The 17,320-nt window shown below is 43.6% G+C and overlaps 1 protein-coding gene across 1 annotated transcript in view; it reads right to left on the bottom strand.

The window, feature by feature from the left end:
• Positions 1-17,320, bottom strand: part of LOC147747705 (complement factor H-like) — a 1,041,560-nt gene that overhangs the window by 206,235 nt on the left and 818,005 nt on the right. Inside the window, exon 20 of the mRNA XM_086954949.1 lies at positions 9,569-9,751. Coding sequence (XP_086811075.1) covers positions 9,569-9,751 — 183 coding nt within the window. The remainder of the gene's footprint in view (positions 1-9,568; positions 9,752-17,320) is intronic.

Below are 17,320 nucleotides of genomic sequence, written 5' to 3'. Positions count from 1 at the left end.
TCATGGTCCCAATGGAGGTCTTGTTTCAGCTCATGTTGCAGCTCTTGCTGATGAAGCAGTAGGCGTGGTATGCAACAGCTATCACATGATCATTGAATTGTTCTCGGAAGCATAGGAGTAGGGAGTTGGGTTAGGAAAGGATTAGAGGGTACGTGATATTGGGAAGACAGTGGTATTAATGTCATATTCTGTAAAGTAGAGTCTGATTTGGAGCGTTTCCGTTTGCAAATTCGAATCGTACTAGTTCTTTTTAGCAAGTGAGGATTTGCCCCTTGGGCCTTAAAAACATGTTATGCTTTGGGTATTACACTGCGGATGCTTCGTGATTTGTTCTGGAGGTATAACAGTAACGGTTAGAGGAATAGCAGCCCAACAGTATACTCAATGACCCAGAAGTCTGTTAGACTCGCCCAATGTAAGCAAGGGAGATTTTGTGAGAGAAGTAAAACTGCACAGCCATTCTGACTGGAATGATTAGCATCATATAAAAAAGACATTTCCAGGCATTAAAATGCCCCAAAAAATAGAGATATCAAAGGAATATGTCCTTAACATCTTAACTGTCTACCTGGATTCTTGTGCTATATGAAAGCGAGAGTGAGAGATATACTAAGTAATGGTGATTAGTCACCCTGCCTGAGAGCCAAACTGGGGTACTATGTAACCAACAATTTGCTTCTAAAGCCTAAACACACTCTACTTGTGACCTGGGAACCTATAAAGTAAATAAATGGCAGAACAGTGCAATGGAGAACCAAAACTAACAGTTACGGTGTTGCTGAGGACCCATTCTTCCTTAGTTGGCAAAATCAAGAATTTGTTTTTGCTTCAGTGTTGCTTTATATTTAGCAGGAACATGTTTTGGCTCCAGACACTCAAAAATATATAATTCAGTTTGTGGGTTAAGTACGTGAGGGATCCACAGAGCCGTCATCACCGGGCCTACAAACCAAACCAAGCTACTTTCTAACCATAAACATCTGAAGTGTCACTTGAAAACAAACTGCAGAGAAAACAAAGGGCAGTGCAGTGTAAGAAGGCATAACACATGTCTATGAACTTGTAGCCTTACTAAATACAGTCCTTTACAGTACTTCATTCGACAAAAAATGGTATAAATAATGTTTGCCCAATTTGCTCCCCGTTGCTTTATTTTTAGAAAGGGCAAGTATTTTCAGCTCTAGTATCTAAGTGATGGAAACTATTAGTCACCTGTAACCAAATGTTAGCGCTTGCGTTAAAGATTTCTTTCTGTGCACTATCCTACCTTCTAGTGTTGGGTACTGAATATTATAAGTTATTTCCTTCATACGTTTCAGTTTTAATTTCGAAAACGACTCATGACCACTTACGCGTAAGCCATAATGCATCAGCACGCAGACTCCACCTTAGTTTTTTATTTTTTCCAGATTGTAATAGGTGTGCCTGCATGTTCAGAGGTAGGAAACTATAAAATGTTCATTAATGCAAACTAACAACCACCAAGTTTCCATTCACTTGGGATGCAGGAGGCACATATGTATCAACAAAGCAACAATCACATGTAGTTGGTTACTGAAAATTATTTGGCCCACATTTTTGCTTTTTTCTTTGCATCAATTTCAGCACCGTAATGTTTGGTAAACGTATGAATAGATGTCCATACTGCTGTCTTGCAAATATCCGAAAGTGGCATGTTGCTAAGGAATGCCACAGAAACAGCTTTGTTGTACAATGAATATGACTGCAGAGTGGTTATGACTTGCTTGTTTGTACATGCATAACAAACCTAAATGCACAGTACAAGTCCCATGCTCTCCATGCCAGTGGAGTCAAGCTAGCCTGGCTGATGAGGGGTGAAAGCCCGAAACAGGTCCTAGAATGCTTCTTTCCGGTCCAGGAAGGACCTGGCCTGTCAGCTCGGGCCGGACTGTTCCCATGGGAACAGGGTCAACACTAATTTGCATATGGCTGGGTTGAAACTGGAATGGCATGGGAGCAAAAAACTATGGGCAGGATTCACAAAAGTAATCAGACAAAATCCTAACTTTACAACTTTCGGTATTCAAAAAGTGCATTTAGGATTAATACAGTTAGGATTTTGTTGCAGTTAAACCTAAGTTTTGCTCTTAAGTTTAATTTAAGACCAAAACTTAAGTTTAACTGAGAGAAAGTTCTGGTCTTAAGTTCAAGTCTTGGTCTTAAGTTTTGGTCGTAAGCTAAACTTGAGTTTAACTGAGATAAAATCCTAACTTTACTACTCCTAAATGATCTTTGTGAATACCAAAAGTCATAAAGTTAGGATTTTGTCCCAGATTACTTTTGTGAATTGGGCCCTATGGATTAAGGCCCAGATCTCTGTACAGGGGTGAATGTTTGACATTGATGACAATGATCAGCATTCTGTCCATCAATTGTTCTTTTTGCATTTGTCACCCTGAGTGGGACGGGTTTGCCCAGACATGGGTCTCATGCTCTCCATGCCACTCGAGTCAAGCTAGCATGGCAGATGAGGGGTGATGAGGGGTGAAATCCCGATACCGGTTCCAGGATGATTGTTTCCTGTCCAGGGATGACATAACCTGGCAATTCAGGCTGGACTATTCCCATGGGGAACAGGGTCAAGACTGATTTGCATATGGCTGAGTTTAAACTGGACTGCGTGGGAAGCAAAAGAACTATGGATTTAGGCCCAGACCTCTGTCCTGGGGTGAATGTTTGCAATTGATTAGCATTCTGTCCATCAATTGTTCTTTTTGTTTTGCAATCCAGCAGCTACAGATAACACCTGGAAAGAAGTGTAGGCTAGGCTTGCTTCCTTGAGGGAATGAAGATATTGCACTGTATGAAAAAGAGATGTGGATTTACAGAGAAAAGCTGGCATCAAGGAACAACGTGTTTCCATTTTACCACATAACCTGCCCATGTTGTGGGATAATGTGTCCCTTTAAGGATACTCATGCATTCTCAAGCTAAATTAAGGGATATTAAATCTAAGACTTCAGAATCTGAATTGCTAGATTCAATGTCTCTGTAAAGGGCACAATATATTTTCACATTGTTCAATGTTCACAAGTTTGGACAAAACCTGAACCTTTAGCTAGCGGGATTGGAAATTAAGCGTAACATTCCTGCCTGGCCTATATTGGTGTAACTAAAATCATGTCAACGATTGCTTGTCACATGTTTTATCCAACTGGCAGGATCAGTGGAAGAGGCAAAACAAGGTATATATGTATCGCTAACCGCATTATCCACAGAACATTCCCTTGGGATTATGAGAGTGAAAACCTAGATTTGAAGTTGTGGCATTTTTGCTTTGAACTGTGGCAAGCAGGTCAATGTCTCATGTGCTCCACCTATGAAGGAACACATTGATAATTTAGTGGTTGAGTTCCCAATTATACCTGCTCTGTCCATGCCTGCTGAGGAGGTATGCTAAGTCACTATATATCCCTGGTAGGTTCTCTATCCAGAGGTGGATGTGATGTTTGAGAGACCAATGACACATATTTTGTGCAATGTATTACAGATGTTGGCAGTGGATTCCTGTGTGCTTTTGGATGTAATACACGGCTGTCATGCTGTCTATGAGTGTCACAATATTGCATCCAGTAAGACTTGTAGGATTAGAAACAGCACTTTTTGTTGTAACACATTGATGAGGATGAGTTTTCTGATGCATTTTCCCTGAATTGTGGAATGGGCCTTTTGTGCTCCCCACTCATGAAGGGAGGTGTCTGTTGTGAGTGAGATCTAAATAAGGGAAGCTGAAAAGTGTATCACAATCGTTACACTTAGTGTGCTTCGTCAGAGCAGTGTGCTTGGCCCGAGAAAAAAGAATCTAGATCCTCCCAATTCCCAGCTGCTGTCACCCATTGGGCTACTAAATACTGGATGAAGGCATGCATTATGAATTAACTGTATGCACAACAGCATCATGTCCAACAATCTCAACATCACACCCACTGTCAGATTGCAGTATATCAAACCTGACAATATCTCTGTCTCTTAAATATCTCTGAATTATCTTACTCCCTTTACTGTTGGGAAGATCTAACCTTGGTAAGATAATTTGGGAGAAGCGTGGGTTGCAGATGGGATATTTTTTATTTGTGTGTGAGAGACCGGCATTACTCAGCAAATTTTGTTTACCAGTCATTCATTTAGATAAGAGTAAAACTCATTTGCAGCCAAGATGAGCCACCACCCTAATAATGCTTCTGGTAAAGACACTTGTTGGCAATTTTATGGTGAAAATAAAATTTGACCTGACAATGCTTAGCAGCTATTGTGAATTAAAGTTACTGGTGGTGACTTGAAAACTTTGGTATATGAAAGTATGATTCCTTGAAGTTGCAAGTCTCTTCGAAGGCACCATCTTGCTGTCAGCGGTCCACATCTTTTAATGTCATTTTGAAATGGATTGCTTAGAATGGAATAGGCTCCAGACCAAACCTGGAGGCAGGGTGCTGTCCTTCTTTAATATCATAAAGTATATTGAGGACACATCCTTGCCTCGCTGTTGTAACTGCAATTCCTTCATGCAACTTTGCTCAGATGTGCGAAAATCTCTTCTAGGAATAATAGAAAATGTACTTTGTTGATTTTGTACTTTCTCTGAAGGGTATTTGAGGGCTTGTTCATTAACTTAGGGGCTGTGTTGTTCTATGGACAATATCCATGTGTCTGTTTTCAACCTTATCCTTCCTTGAGGAAAATCCAACCAGCTTCCAGCAACAGGTGTTGTGTGACCTGAGGCAATGCTCAAGGAGTCACTCCTTTGATGCAGTGTAGGACCTGTGGGAATGAGAGCCTATACTAGGGCTTTTGTGATTACCTCAAAAACATCCTCTTTGTTGAACCTGGTTGGGTGACGTTTGTTGTTGCAAGCTTGCTGCTGAAAGGTCTGCGGATTTTGGACAGCTTGGTGATTAGAAGGAGTGATGCAAACAGTTTGTTGTTGTCAATAAAATGTTCTCAGATGATGCAGGATGCACATGGACTTTGCTGTGTCTAGATCATTCTTAATTTGCCTTGGGTTTAGTTTGTATGTAAGCTGAACAAATGCTCACCTTTGTAAGGTATATCTAGGAGGTAATGTGGCATCTACCAACCAACGTAAAACTATTTTGTGTTCAGACACAACTTTGGCACACCAAATTGGATATTGTTTAAGATAATGCTGTAAGAGCTCTTCCATTTCAAATCATTAGATTTGCTCATAATGGCTGATGAGTGCCGAGGAATTTTCAATGCCCATTAAGTTTTGGGGGCACATTATAAATCTTTTTTTGAGCTGCATCCATGTACCAGCTTTCTTCATCTAGAGGTAGGCCTTTAGTAGCACTTTCATTAACTGCTCTTTAATGGGCTATGTTTCTCGCCATTGAATGTGAAGGTTTATGACATCTGATGCAAATGAGATCTGGTGGAACAGCTTTATATTTACATTTAACTCTGAGTGTTATGCAGTGTGTGAAATTTTCACCATTTTTTTAAAAACTGTTTTAAAATAGACTGATATTATAATCTAACTACAATTCTTTATTTATTTATAGAAGGAAATCATGTTTCGCCTGCTATAATCTGAATGAGCCCATCTTGGGAGGAGGCTTGATTAATTGCAGCATAGAAGGCTGATGTTTCATCTAGAGAAGATAGTCTAATAGGGCACTGCTCTAGCGGTTCTTGATTATCAAACTCTATTATTTATTCCATGCATCGGAACTTGTGCTCCTTATATGGTTGCCCAGCATCCTTACCTGAAGGTGTATATTGGTGTGCGTATGTGCTGTGGCTTATTTTGCAGGTACTTGTGGTTGTAAGTGCTGTCTGTCTGGTTCAGGGGCCACTGATTTCTCAAAAAAAGTGGTAGGGAAATAGCTAGCATAAAACAGCCTCCATAACAGAAATTTCGCACTTATCATCGGTCTTGCCTGTAGATGGGAGGCTCTGTGTTGAAGGACTTGTTTATTTGGGAATGCTTGTTGGGTTAAATACACTTTTCTGAGGGTCTGTTCACAGTATGGCCTGTTTTGGGGGGTTGTTATTGCCTTTTCTTGCTTTGCCATCACTTGATAATGTTGACAAATCTCTTCTTTTGTCATCTATTTCTTTCCGGTGCCGAGGCTCTGTCCAGGGCTGAAACTCACTTGGTACCAGTGAGAAATCTGGGTGAGAAGGTACCATGTCAGCCAGAAGGTACTGGACCCCAGTTGTAACAACTGGAGTGTTTCACCAGTAGTGTCTCAGCATCCCATCCTGCAGATCCCCAGGCTGTGAACCAATAATCCTTTATAGCACAGGACTCTCAGGGTTAGAGAGGTCGGCAAGTCCAAGCCGTACTCAGAGGAGGTACTTTGGATTAGAAACTCAGAACTCAGCAATGCAACAAAAAACACATATTAAATCACTCTTTAATCAGTGCTTTGCCTTTTGTCCGATGGCAACGTCTTTAAAGTCAGACTCCACAGAGCCTCACAAACTCTCCTTCCAGCTGGTGTCGAAGGAACAGGTGTTGTGTAATATGTGGTACTCTCATTCTTTGAACTACTTTTATTTGCTTCCTTTCTCTTGTGCTGCTGAGGCTCCAGCTTTAGAGAAACGAAACGCCAAGTAATTTATAGCGTGTGCTCGGTCTGGTGTCCCATGATATCGTGTATCCCTGCACTCAGCCCGAGCAGAGATCGACTGCTTCTGTCTGATCCTGCCCGGGCTGAGTTCATTCTCCGAAGACGGCCGAAGTGGAGGGGATACACGATCCCAGGGGGATACCTGATATTACACAACACCGGCCCTCCCCAGGAGTTTAATTAGTAAACTACTGAATGTAGTAAGGATTTTGCTTGGCTTAGCGACTGTGGTTCCTTCTGGACAGGCTGCATCTAGTGGCAAAGACAGAGAGGAATTGCTCCTGCCCGGTTGAGCACTGTAAAATTAGTTTTTCTTTGTGAAGCTCCTGCTGTCGGGTACATGCCAACAAGTGTGCCAGTTCGGGGCTCTTTGACTATACATTGATGGAGCTCATTTTAAACTACTCTCCTCCATTGATCAATTGGTTCAAGAAACTGCTGCCAAACCCTAGTGTTCTGCTGGCCCAGGGTTTCTCAACAACAGCACCCCAAGCAGCCCCCAAACAAACAAACTCAGCAACAGCACCCCATGGCCCTCAAGGCACACATGCACACACCAAGCAGCACTGTATCCTTGCCTTGTACAAGGTACCTGGTGTCCATTATGCATCACGAAAAATCTCCATAGAATGACCCACAGGCCCGTGCCACTAACCCTTGAGACAGAGGGGCATACTTAGTAGAAAATGATGCAGCGCAGCGCTGCAAGGAATCTTGCTGCACCGCGCAACGTCATTAGAAAAGTGAAGGGATGCATCCTATTTACAGCAATACGATGCATCCCTGTGCTTTTCTCTGCACTGAAACACAACTGGCTGCGTAGTGCCAACGCAAGCACCCTTGCACCATGGTACAATGGTGTCTGAGGTGCAGGGATGATTTTTTTTTGTGTAGGAAGAGACACCTTGCTGCACAAAAGCAATAATCTGTCACATTTTCCTCATTCTATGTGTGTTGCAGAATGCAGCACTCATAAAAAGAGCAAAAAACGAGGAGGAATAAAGGTATTTTTCCTCTCTGCACCACTTGATTGCCTCCCCTGGGGAGTCATAAAATCTGAGGCATTCCCAGGTTTATAAAACCTTGTCAATCTTGGAATGCGTCAGAACCAATTGGTCTTGCATGGAAACATCTGCAGCAACAACCATGAAACTCCTTTTTCACGCAGAGTAATGTGTGAAAGGGGGCTTTATTTACAAGGCCACAATAAATATGCCTGAGCCAATTAGAGTCCAGGGATCCAAGTTCAGAGTATCCCTCCACTCCAGACTGTGGTTCATCCAGGCACTGGGTCAGTTACTTTTACTTTTCTATGGTTTGGCCCTCTCCCTCTTAACCTTTCCCTTATACAGGGGTTTAAAAGAGGTTGTGAAGGGTTCTAAAAGGTTGGTGTCTCTGGTCAATTCTAAAGATGCAACATCACCTATCCACCTGTAGCTGGAACATCCTGTGAACAGCTTACAGACTGGTCCACACCATTGAACAGCACTCTGGGTATTTTCAAGATTACAGAATCAAGCTTCGGTCTGAAAGATCTCTCTCTGCTACTTAGATCCACTCCAAACTAACACTGCAAAACTAGTCTCTTCCCTACAAGCTGTCAAAGGGATCCCCTGGTGTCACTGGTACCAGAGTCAAGCCTATTTTACCTCGTGTACCTCTAAGAAGGGCATGCTGAGGTTTGCCAATGAGTGTTAGCTGACCTATCTACCCAACCCTTTTCCTCGACCCGGCTACACCCACTCAAAAGGGCCTATTGTCCAGGGGAGGTGTATGAACTGTCAGTTAGCTCGAAGAGTAATTAACATGGCCCAGCAGGGTAGTGCAAACCCTGAATCTCGTTAGGGCTGGATCAATGAAATGTTGCAAAAACCAAAATACACACATTTGGACAAATTAATATTTTATTTGCACTTGGGACCCTTTTAAACATACGAAAAGTCATTATATTTTGTGCAGTTTTCAACTGAAATGTAAACACAGTGAATAACTTACACTTTAGTTTAAAAATGGTAACATTTCTTTTAGGATGCCTATCCAAATTATAAAACCTGTAGACGCTCACTTCCCATCAATGACATTTGTAAGTCTATCTAAAATCCACAATACAGATTGTATGTGGAAAAAATCGTAAGAATCTACTTAATCTACTCTGATAAAGTCTTACTGATTTCGAAGACTAAGGGTAATTTTCATTACATGGCAGTGATACCAGTAATTCCTGAATTGCGTGGTACCTATGAGTTTACATCTGCATGATTTTTGCACTCGGGAGTCTGATTTGAACAGAACACCTCGTGTAGAGAGACATGTGTAGAGAGACATTTTCTGCTCGAAATAGACTCCTATTGAGTTACGTTTTTGTGTGAGTTATGCTTTTACCTATAAAAGATATGAGAGATACCAGATCAAAGCATTTCACACCTGTCAAGTGATTTAACCTAATCTTCCCAAAGGCTTGTGGGGCTCAGATCACATACTTTGCAAACTAGCCTACTGAGTACCTCACTACAGACACATTTAAACTGTTCTGCTTTCTCCAAGAATGCATTCTCATTTCATCTGCAAAGCACAGTTCCATGTGTCGGCTAAAACTGATATAAATACACTTTATAATTCCAGAGCATTTTCACAGATGCTGTTGCATTTCAGTTGCAGCTGCAATCAAATCATTTTACAGTAATGATAAAACCTAAAGGCCTACATGTTTCCCAATCAATGAAACTGCATGATTCAATATGTTTGGTCCTGTTCAGAAGGATTTTTGCTATGAGTAGGTGGGACTACATTTTGTAGTGCTGATTCTAACAGTTAGCGAGGAATCACCCTCGTTTAAACCTGACTCACTTCATGAATTCAGGAGTAAGACTGAAGTACTACTAGAGTAAGTCACTGCGAAATATTTGTGCATCCTGTCCAATATGTTTAGTATCCTGAGGTATTTCTGTACTTACGTATGCATTGTGGCACTTCTCCTGACCATGTTCCACCAGTGCAAGTAAGCAATCTTGTTCCTTCCAGAGCATAATCCTCATCGCATATATATTCAATAGGTGAATCCGGATCATATTCATTTTTCACATCACCAACAATTTTTCCATGGGGAACCAATGGTGGTCTAGAGCAGACAGGAGGAGCTGAATGAAAATAAAGAAAAGTGTAATGTACTAGCATGCATCAAGATTTACAAAGGCATATTTGGGGCAAAAACTGTAACTGCATTATATATCCGGTACCAAATCCATCTCTTTGAAAGTTATACAAATCTGAATCCTAGCAAACAAACTGAACTGATATACAATATATTGAAATTCACATATCCCCGGAATCTCCTGAAATAATACAACATCTTATCATGGTATGTGAATGGGTCTGTCTGGTTCTATGCAGTAGCCCTGACAAAGAGCAACCCTGTAGATTATCATAGCATCTTTAATAATAGATGATCACATGAAAGGTATGTATGAATGGAGTAGGGTTTCTTCAAAGCAGGAGATTCCTAGGGAAGCTACATTATTGTGGTTCGACTGAAAATATTTAGTAGAGTGAGGGAGATTTTGCGCTCCTACTTGTCAAAAAAGTTTTTAGATTTGTTTTAATTTAGTGAATCAGAGTAAACCCTATTTGCATTCTATCCTTGCCATATGCCTGCCTAGCATGCACTAATACATATTATTGTGGCCAGGTTTGCATCACCTGGACTCAAGCATGCACTGCTGTTTTGATATACTTCATTGAACTACCAATTTAATATGTTTGTGGATTTCATTAACACTATTTTCATATGCTTTATATGAATCATAATCATAACATCATCATTGTATATTTCATTTATATACAAAAACAGTTACAAAACAATCACTGTTTTTAACAGACAGTAAATCAAATATTTATAAATCTTCGCCCTTTTCCAATGCATTTTGGGAGAGGCAGTCTCTTCGACAGGGGCAACAACCTGTTGATGAAACACAATGTAAGCTTTCCATGCTCAACTGAGGCATTATGTACAGCAACCTAAAAATCCATTATATCCTACCACCAAAAATATTAGTTACTTTAACCCGTTAACTGCGGCGTAAAATCTGCTGCGGTGCGGGTGTTTCCTTGCACAGGCGGGGCTGCGTCGGCCAATCGACTTGCGCAGCACTACGGAGGTAGTGCTCGCGACAGCCGTTGGCCGACGCATGCAAGGAACGGGTTAATGTTAATCCTTAGTGGACCCCATAATTCAGTTTGTGTGTCAATATTATATGCTTCCCCACCTTCCAGCAGGTGTGATGACCACCAAAAGCATAGTCAAAATGTGTTGTCCAAGTCAAGTCAGTCATGTAGTGTGAATTCCAAAACATTTACTCTAACAGAACCTCCACCACACCCATTGTGCAGGGTGTACTAAACAAGTTCTCACTCACGGTCTGCCTTTGCTATGTTGCCATCATGACGATGCCACTGAAAGCATCGTTGCCTATGTGAGTTATTAAGAATATAGAAGTTTTAAACCTTGAGAACAGTAAAAACCTTTTAACCAACCAATTCGACTGAATCAAGAACATACCTGCTTCTCGGTTATGCCAGACTTAAATGACCTCAATCGTATGGCCTCACAAGACGGAATCTGTAACAATGTATAAATCACCGTTACTCACATCGCCCTTGGTTTTGCTTCACAAAATTAATGCAACGCTGTGGCGTGTGAACGCTCTTATTACCGTAACACGTTGCAATAGACTCGGCGTACTTATTCAAAGTTGCGACAGTTTCAGTTACTCGCTTCCCGGTGTTTGCGATAAGTAACTGAGTTCAAAATCTCGCGAGATTATCTCACGTCTCAACTACCGGTGCCATCTTAAAGTGTGGTTTTCGCCGAATTGCTTAAAGAATTACAATCCATCTCAACCAACAAAACCAGTCCAGGAAACTAAATCCCTACTTGCCACAAGTTTCATTATGTTAATAAGCAATGCGTCCTCGTTATCGTTGATACTTATGTTTATCAAGTGTCCCCACCTTATTAGTGATCAGTCCACGTCAGTCAGTTAAACATGTATCTCTGTAGTATACCATATCTATACATCAAGTCAATGCGTATGACATTTCAAAATACAAATCTTGTATCTAATTTACAATTAGCAATGATTACAGCCACGCTTACCGTTGTTGGGTATTGCATCAGAGATGCCATATATGTTCACATGACTTATGTTTCGAGTTGCCTTTCTTCTGCCTATTGATGTCATGTATCTTAACTGGAGAGAGGCTGTGTGTATGTAACACATTGATCTTCTAGATTTATAAAAAGCATGCCATCTTAAATTTATCATTCAGACCTGTCGGCAAAAGTGAATTTAGTTTTTTTATCCAAAACGCTTCTTTCTACAGAAGTCTTTTTGAGCTGTCTATGCCCTCCTGTTTAGGTATCTGTTCTATGATTTGAAATTTATGTTGAGCAATAGTATGACGTTGTTTCTCCCAATGTGTTGCCACGCTGGAATTTTGGTTCTTATTCCCATGGTGCTGTTATGCTCTGTTAACCAGGCATATGTGAAGGATGCAGTAGAACCATGATTGGGAAAGTACACAATGCCAAGTGTGGCGGCGAAGTGCTGAAATAAACGCAGTATGCAGAACACCCATATCCACGGTGACATACACCTCTAGTGAATGGAGTGTAGTGGACAGTGGACCAAACCATGTCACCCCAGCCAGTGGGGGTCCTTGCGGAAATTTTGCCTGTTACGCCCCACCCGTAAACGTGAGCAGAGTGGGATGAGCAGCAGTACGCCAAGCCAGCGTAGGGGTGTGAATAAAAAGCACGTAGCCCTGGGAGTTGTCCTCTTCCGGAAAGCCCAATGTCTCTGCTGGGGCGGCGCCTCCCACTCCGCCATGAGGCCGTCCTCGTTAGCGGAGTTGCCTGAGATCCTGTGTGCCTGCGATACCCCGGCCCGCTGGACTACAAACCCATCAGGGCCGACCCCATGCGGCCAGGACACACTAATGAGCATCTGACAATGGCGTGTGTCATGGAGGGCCCGCCAGTTGCCAGTGTAAGCTCAAATCCCGAGGCCCGTCACCATGCAAGCCTTTCAGAACACAGCTGTCCCCCGACTCTGGCCCACATTACTCCTTTCTCATTTACATATTCTACTGGCGACCTCTGTAGCCCAGTGGGTCCCATATGTGAGATTGTGTCCTGGCTCCTGAATATCAGTGACCCCAAATGCACATATGCACCTCTTGTGACACATCCTGTCACAGACCCTGTCCAACGCCATCCAGCGAGCTGTGCTGCTACAAACCCTGTCCAACGCCAGCCGTCGGGCTGTGGATGAGGGACCAGGACAACCCTGCGGACCAGTAAGTCTCACATCCAGCACCTAGTCGCGAATGACGAATGGCTTAGTCCGCACCAGTGGTCGCATGGAGAAGAGTAAGAGGAAGATGCGGCTCAGTCCGGACGAAAGCCAGGTCACAGTCCCGGAGGTGACCGAACTCGTGGTGCCACTGAACCTGAACTACGCAGGCCTATGGGGCCACCAACCTATGCCGGCGACACTCAGTGAATGGCCCGTGCTGACTGCTGCATCCGGCCTACACTGCTCTCGGCCTAGGCTGTGCTCGAGTAGACCACAGATTTGGAAGTGAATATTGAGTATGCAAAGGCAGATTACACAACATTGCACGGAAGGAGAGGCCTAAGAGGATGTCGCTTTGCAACTTGGCGGACAGAAAAGGATCACCGTTACGGAGGTGTTCGTACACTATCTACAACTGCCCTGGTGTCACTAGCACTGTGCATCGCGAGCCAAAGACAAGTGGCTGTGGGCCACTGCTGATCGCTGCCTACGGCCTACACTGCGGTCCACTAGGTCTCAGAGTCAAGATTCAGCAATGGTGGAGTCCATATCAGTGTACGGGCGTCATAACAGTTGCATCCCCACTCAGCCCTGGTGCCACTAAGTCTGTTCCCTGACATTCATGGACACTCTCTGGTCGAACAGTGGTGGCGTCTGAGCCTATGGACTAGGGGGCAGTTTTCACCTCCATGTAGCTGATGCGGAATTGGTGGTGGCAACGGACTGTCGCATTCCACTCCTCCATTTGCTGCTTACTGAAAAAACCAAACCTTTCGGCGTCTGTCCCTGGAGGACACCTTCCACTGTCCCCCAAAACACTCCAAAGCATACACCGCGGACAATGATGGTTACCCGCTCAGGTCGCATAGCCCATCTGACTGCACCGCAAGTCACCGTCCCGTGGCTGGGTGCCTGTGCCGGCTGCAGTGCATCCGGGGCCACTAACTCTGTGCTGGTCAAGTCCGGGACCCCTTCTCCAGAGACATAGGCTGGCCCCTGAGGCGTGGGCCTTGGGCTCATTGCCATGACTCTGTGGCCTTGCGCTGTATGCACCCTGCAGGCCCAAATGTTTCCCACCAGGGCACATTGCAGGAGGCACACACCACCACTGCAAGGACCACCTCCAAACACCATCTGCCAGAGTTGAAGCAGTGGTCCTGACAGACTTCGTGGTTGATCAGGCCTGTCATGGATGCCATCATCGGCCTGACACCCTGCTCAGCACTCCAGGTGCCAGTGACTCAGTACTCGGCAGGCCATTGTCCGCAGCTGATTGTGTTTTGTGCTGTGGAGCGGTTGTGCAGGTATGTCACCTCAAACAGTGTGGGGGCCCTGAGACGTTGATGGTGAATATGATGCAGTTCTGACGCACCCCACTGCATCTGCATCAGGAATATATCGAAGGCACACAATCCGAGACTTTTTCTGCACATGAGCATGCTCATCTCTAGTGTCCACAGCCCAGTGCACTGCGACTCACGGACACTTCTGTTTGCATGTTGGCTATCCTCTGGACTTTATCTGATTCACGCCATGTTGCTCATCAGTTGACCCTGTATTGCATGTGTTTTCTGTTTGTGTTGCACTGGGGCCCAATGTCCAAGTGGTTGCCAACACCAGACATTCCGTGCGAGTTGGCTTACACTCACCCCACACACATCCAGCACAGACATCATTTTACATGTGGCCCTGCCAATAAAGGGGCCGGGCACATATGCCCGCATCACTGATGCTTTGTATTATGTGCTCTGCTGCAAGTGTTGTGTGCCCCTCTGCGATGTGAAGGGGAGGTGCGTGTTGCCTTTGTGTTGGCATATATGTTGGCACATTGTGCTAGTTTGCATGCAGAATGTATGGCAGTGAACATTGTGACTGTTTAGGGGTGCTGGATTCCTCTGCTTGTGGGTCAGTTGATGGTAGTGTTCTGTCACCTCCGTGACGCTGGTCTTATTTTCCTGCGGTCTGCACACCGTCCTCCTCTCCCTCTTCTCCTTGGCCTTCCCCAACCCTGTTGTTCCTTGCTGGTGGTCTGTGGGGTTCGAATAGGCCTCTGTGCTGGGTCAGTGTGCATCCATGTTGCTACATGCTTTGGCTTGTTTCTGGTGTATTTATGGTGCATTGTCCCGCCCGACGCGTGGGATTAGCAGGTTTGTGGCTGGTTTTTGCTACTTTTTTGTCCCGCGGTTGACCTCAGCGCAGGTTTTTTTGTGTTATTGTATCGCATTTTAGCGGCATGGCATTGATTTTCACGCCGACATTTGCATCGTTATCTGGTGTCTATTGCATGTTACCGCCTTGTTGTGAATTCCACTTTGACACAGGGTTATTTTCCTGCGATAGGCTGCGATGTTGATATTTGCATTAAGCTACTCTTACGGTAGTTATCACACGTTCTTGTGAATATACCACCAAGTGCAAGGCCCTGGTCAAAATTTTAACTTCACACTTATAAACCTTCGGGAGCTTTTACTTCAGACGTCACTTGATCCTCCACAGAAGGTTGGATTCGGTGAGGGTTCCCAGGCTTGACTTTACACAAGGCCTTTGTCAAATCCTGAAAGTCTGAAGCTCTGGAGCTTTCATTGGGATGAACCTACAATCCTGGCCAGGTCATGGTTGAAGGTAGTTGGCTTGACTCTCGAGGTTGGGTTGGTCACATCATGGAGCTTTTTCACAAAAGTTCTCCAAACTTCAGGAGGTGCTTACTGAAGGTCTCCTTGTAGGTCCAAAGTGTCCAAATCATCAATTCAAAGGTCTGGAATCTCCTGGATGGTCTCTGGGATTTCTGTACCACAATTCCCACAATGCACCTGACCAAATCCTTAAAAGACTACAGGACGCACTCCAGGATGGGGACCCTTGGTGGAGATGATGCAGGTGCACTCTGTTAACCTGTAGCTTGCATGTAGTACACATATGAATCCTTTTTTAAGCAAGGCACGGTCCAGAGGGCTGTATTCCCAGTGTGTTCAACACTCATAGTCATTCAGAGGGCAGGCCTTTGGGTGCAAATCCAGATTCCAGCAGGGCAGTCCTTCTTCTCCTTGTAGTTTCAGGCAGCATACCTGAGAGACTTTGCAGCTCTCACATATGTATTCATTGTTCTGGGGCAAAAATTGTGGGGAGGTCACCTTTGTCCGATGAGATGCAGGGTGCCACCGCAGAACATGACACCTTACTCAAAAGTGTGGCATCATCTTATCCCACAAAGCACTGCACTTCCAAAATCCAACATGGGTGATTTCTGTCCAGAGGAGTAAAAGCTAGCTAAACCAACCCACAGTGTGGCTCATTTCCAATAGCTTTCCTCCTCCTGAACTCTGCAAATTCCTGTCCTGAGCCTTCTATCTGGCTGAGGCACAGGATTGGGGGTAGGTATGCCTGGAATTCCTTACTGAACAGCTCTCTTTTTGAGCTCAGATTGATTTATTCAGCCCCCTCAGCAGGACCCCTCCCCTTCAGCTTCAAAGCTCTCTCCATCAGATCATTTCTGCTGTAGCCAGGCCACATATCACCTAATCAAAGCAGCCTGGCCACACCTGTTAAGGCTGAACAATCAGCAGAGACTACTAGAAGGCTGGATTTTGTTTTGCAGAAGAGACATTTCTATAGCTTCTCTTCTGTACTATTTATGATAAATTCATCAGTGACAAATTGTTGACTTTATTAGTACCAATCATTTAAGTCCACGTAAGAAGTGGCTTAAACCTCTTTGCAGATCCTTGGGAACCAGCTCAGCCATGTATGCTAAAAGGTTGTTGAAAATTGGCTGTAATGACATTTTAGTTGTAGGGGTTGCTAAATTTTTGAGCTGGTCCTAGGCTATCCGGGAGAAGAATAGGGGGGCCGTCATTGTTGGGTAGATTTATTTATCTTTGATAATGGCACTTTATGAATTGATGCTACTTTTTTTATGCAAGTTTTTAAATGGAAAAGTCTATGAGTGTGAGATATTTAATCTGGTCTTATTGAATATTTTAATATGTAACATTTGCTCTTTATGTTTTTATTGTGAGTAGGTACTTTCTCATAGTGTTTATGGCGTATCATATGAATTATGAACCTGTATTTTTGTACGTCTTTTAAGATGAAAATCGCAATAAAGACTTTTTTGATTGATTGATTGATATGTTCACTCCTTTCCCAGCAATAGTTATATCTAAATAAAATATTGCAATGTTAGCCTATGGAGCTATGAATCTACAATGAGGATAATGAAATTAGCGGTGTTTCCCCACTAAACATGTTTTATGTGGTCCCTGTTTATTGGAAAATAACCCCCCACCATTTGGAAACCACAGGGAGCCCCAGGGGTGCCTAATGTGTAACAATAAGGTTGATTATTACTTTTAA

The sequence above is a fragment of the Lissotriton vulgaris genome, chromosome 1_1 (assembly GCF_964263255.1).
Source record: "Lissotriton vulgaris chromosome 1_1, aLisVul1.2, whole genome shotgun sequence".
Lineage (NCBI taxonomy): Eukaryota > Metazoa > Chordata > Amphibia > Caudata > Salamandridae > Lissotriton > Lissotriton vulgaris.
The sequence above is the reverse complement of the archived record's forward strand: the minus strand, read 5'-3'. Positions and strand labels throughout refer to the sequence as shown.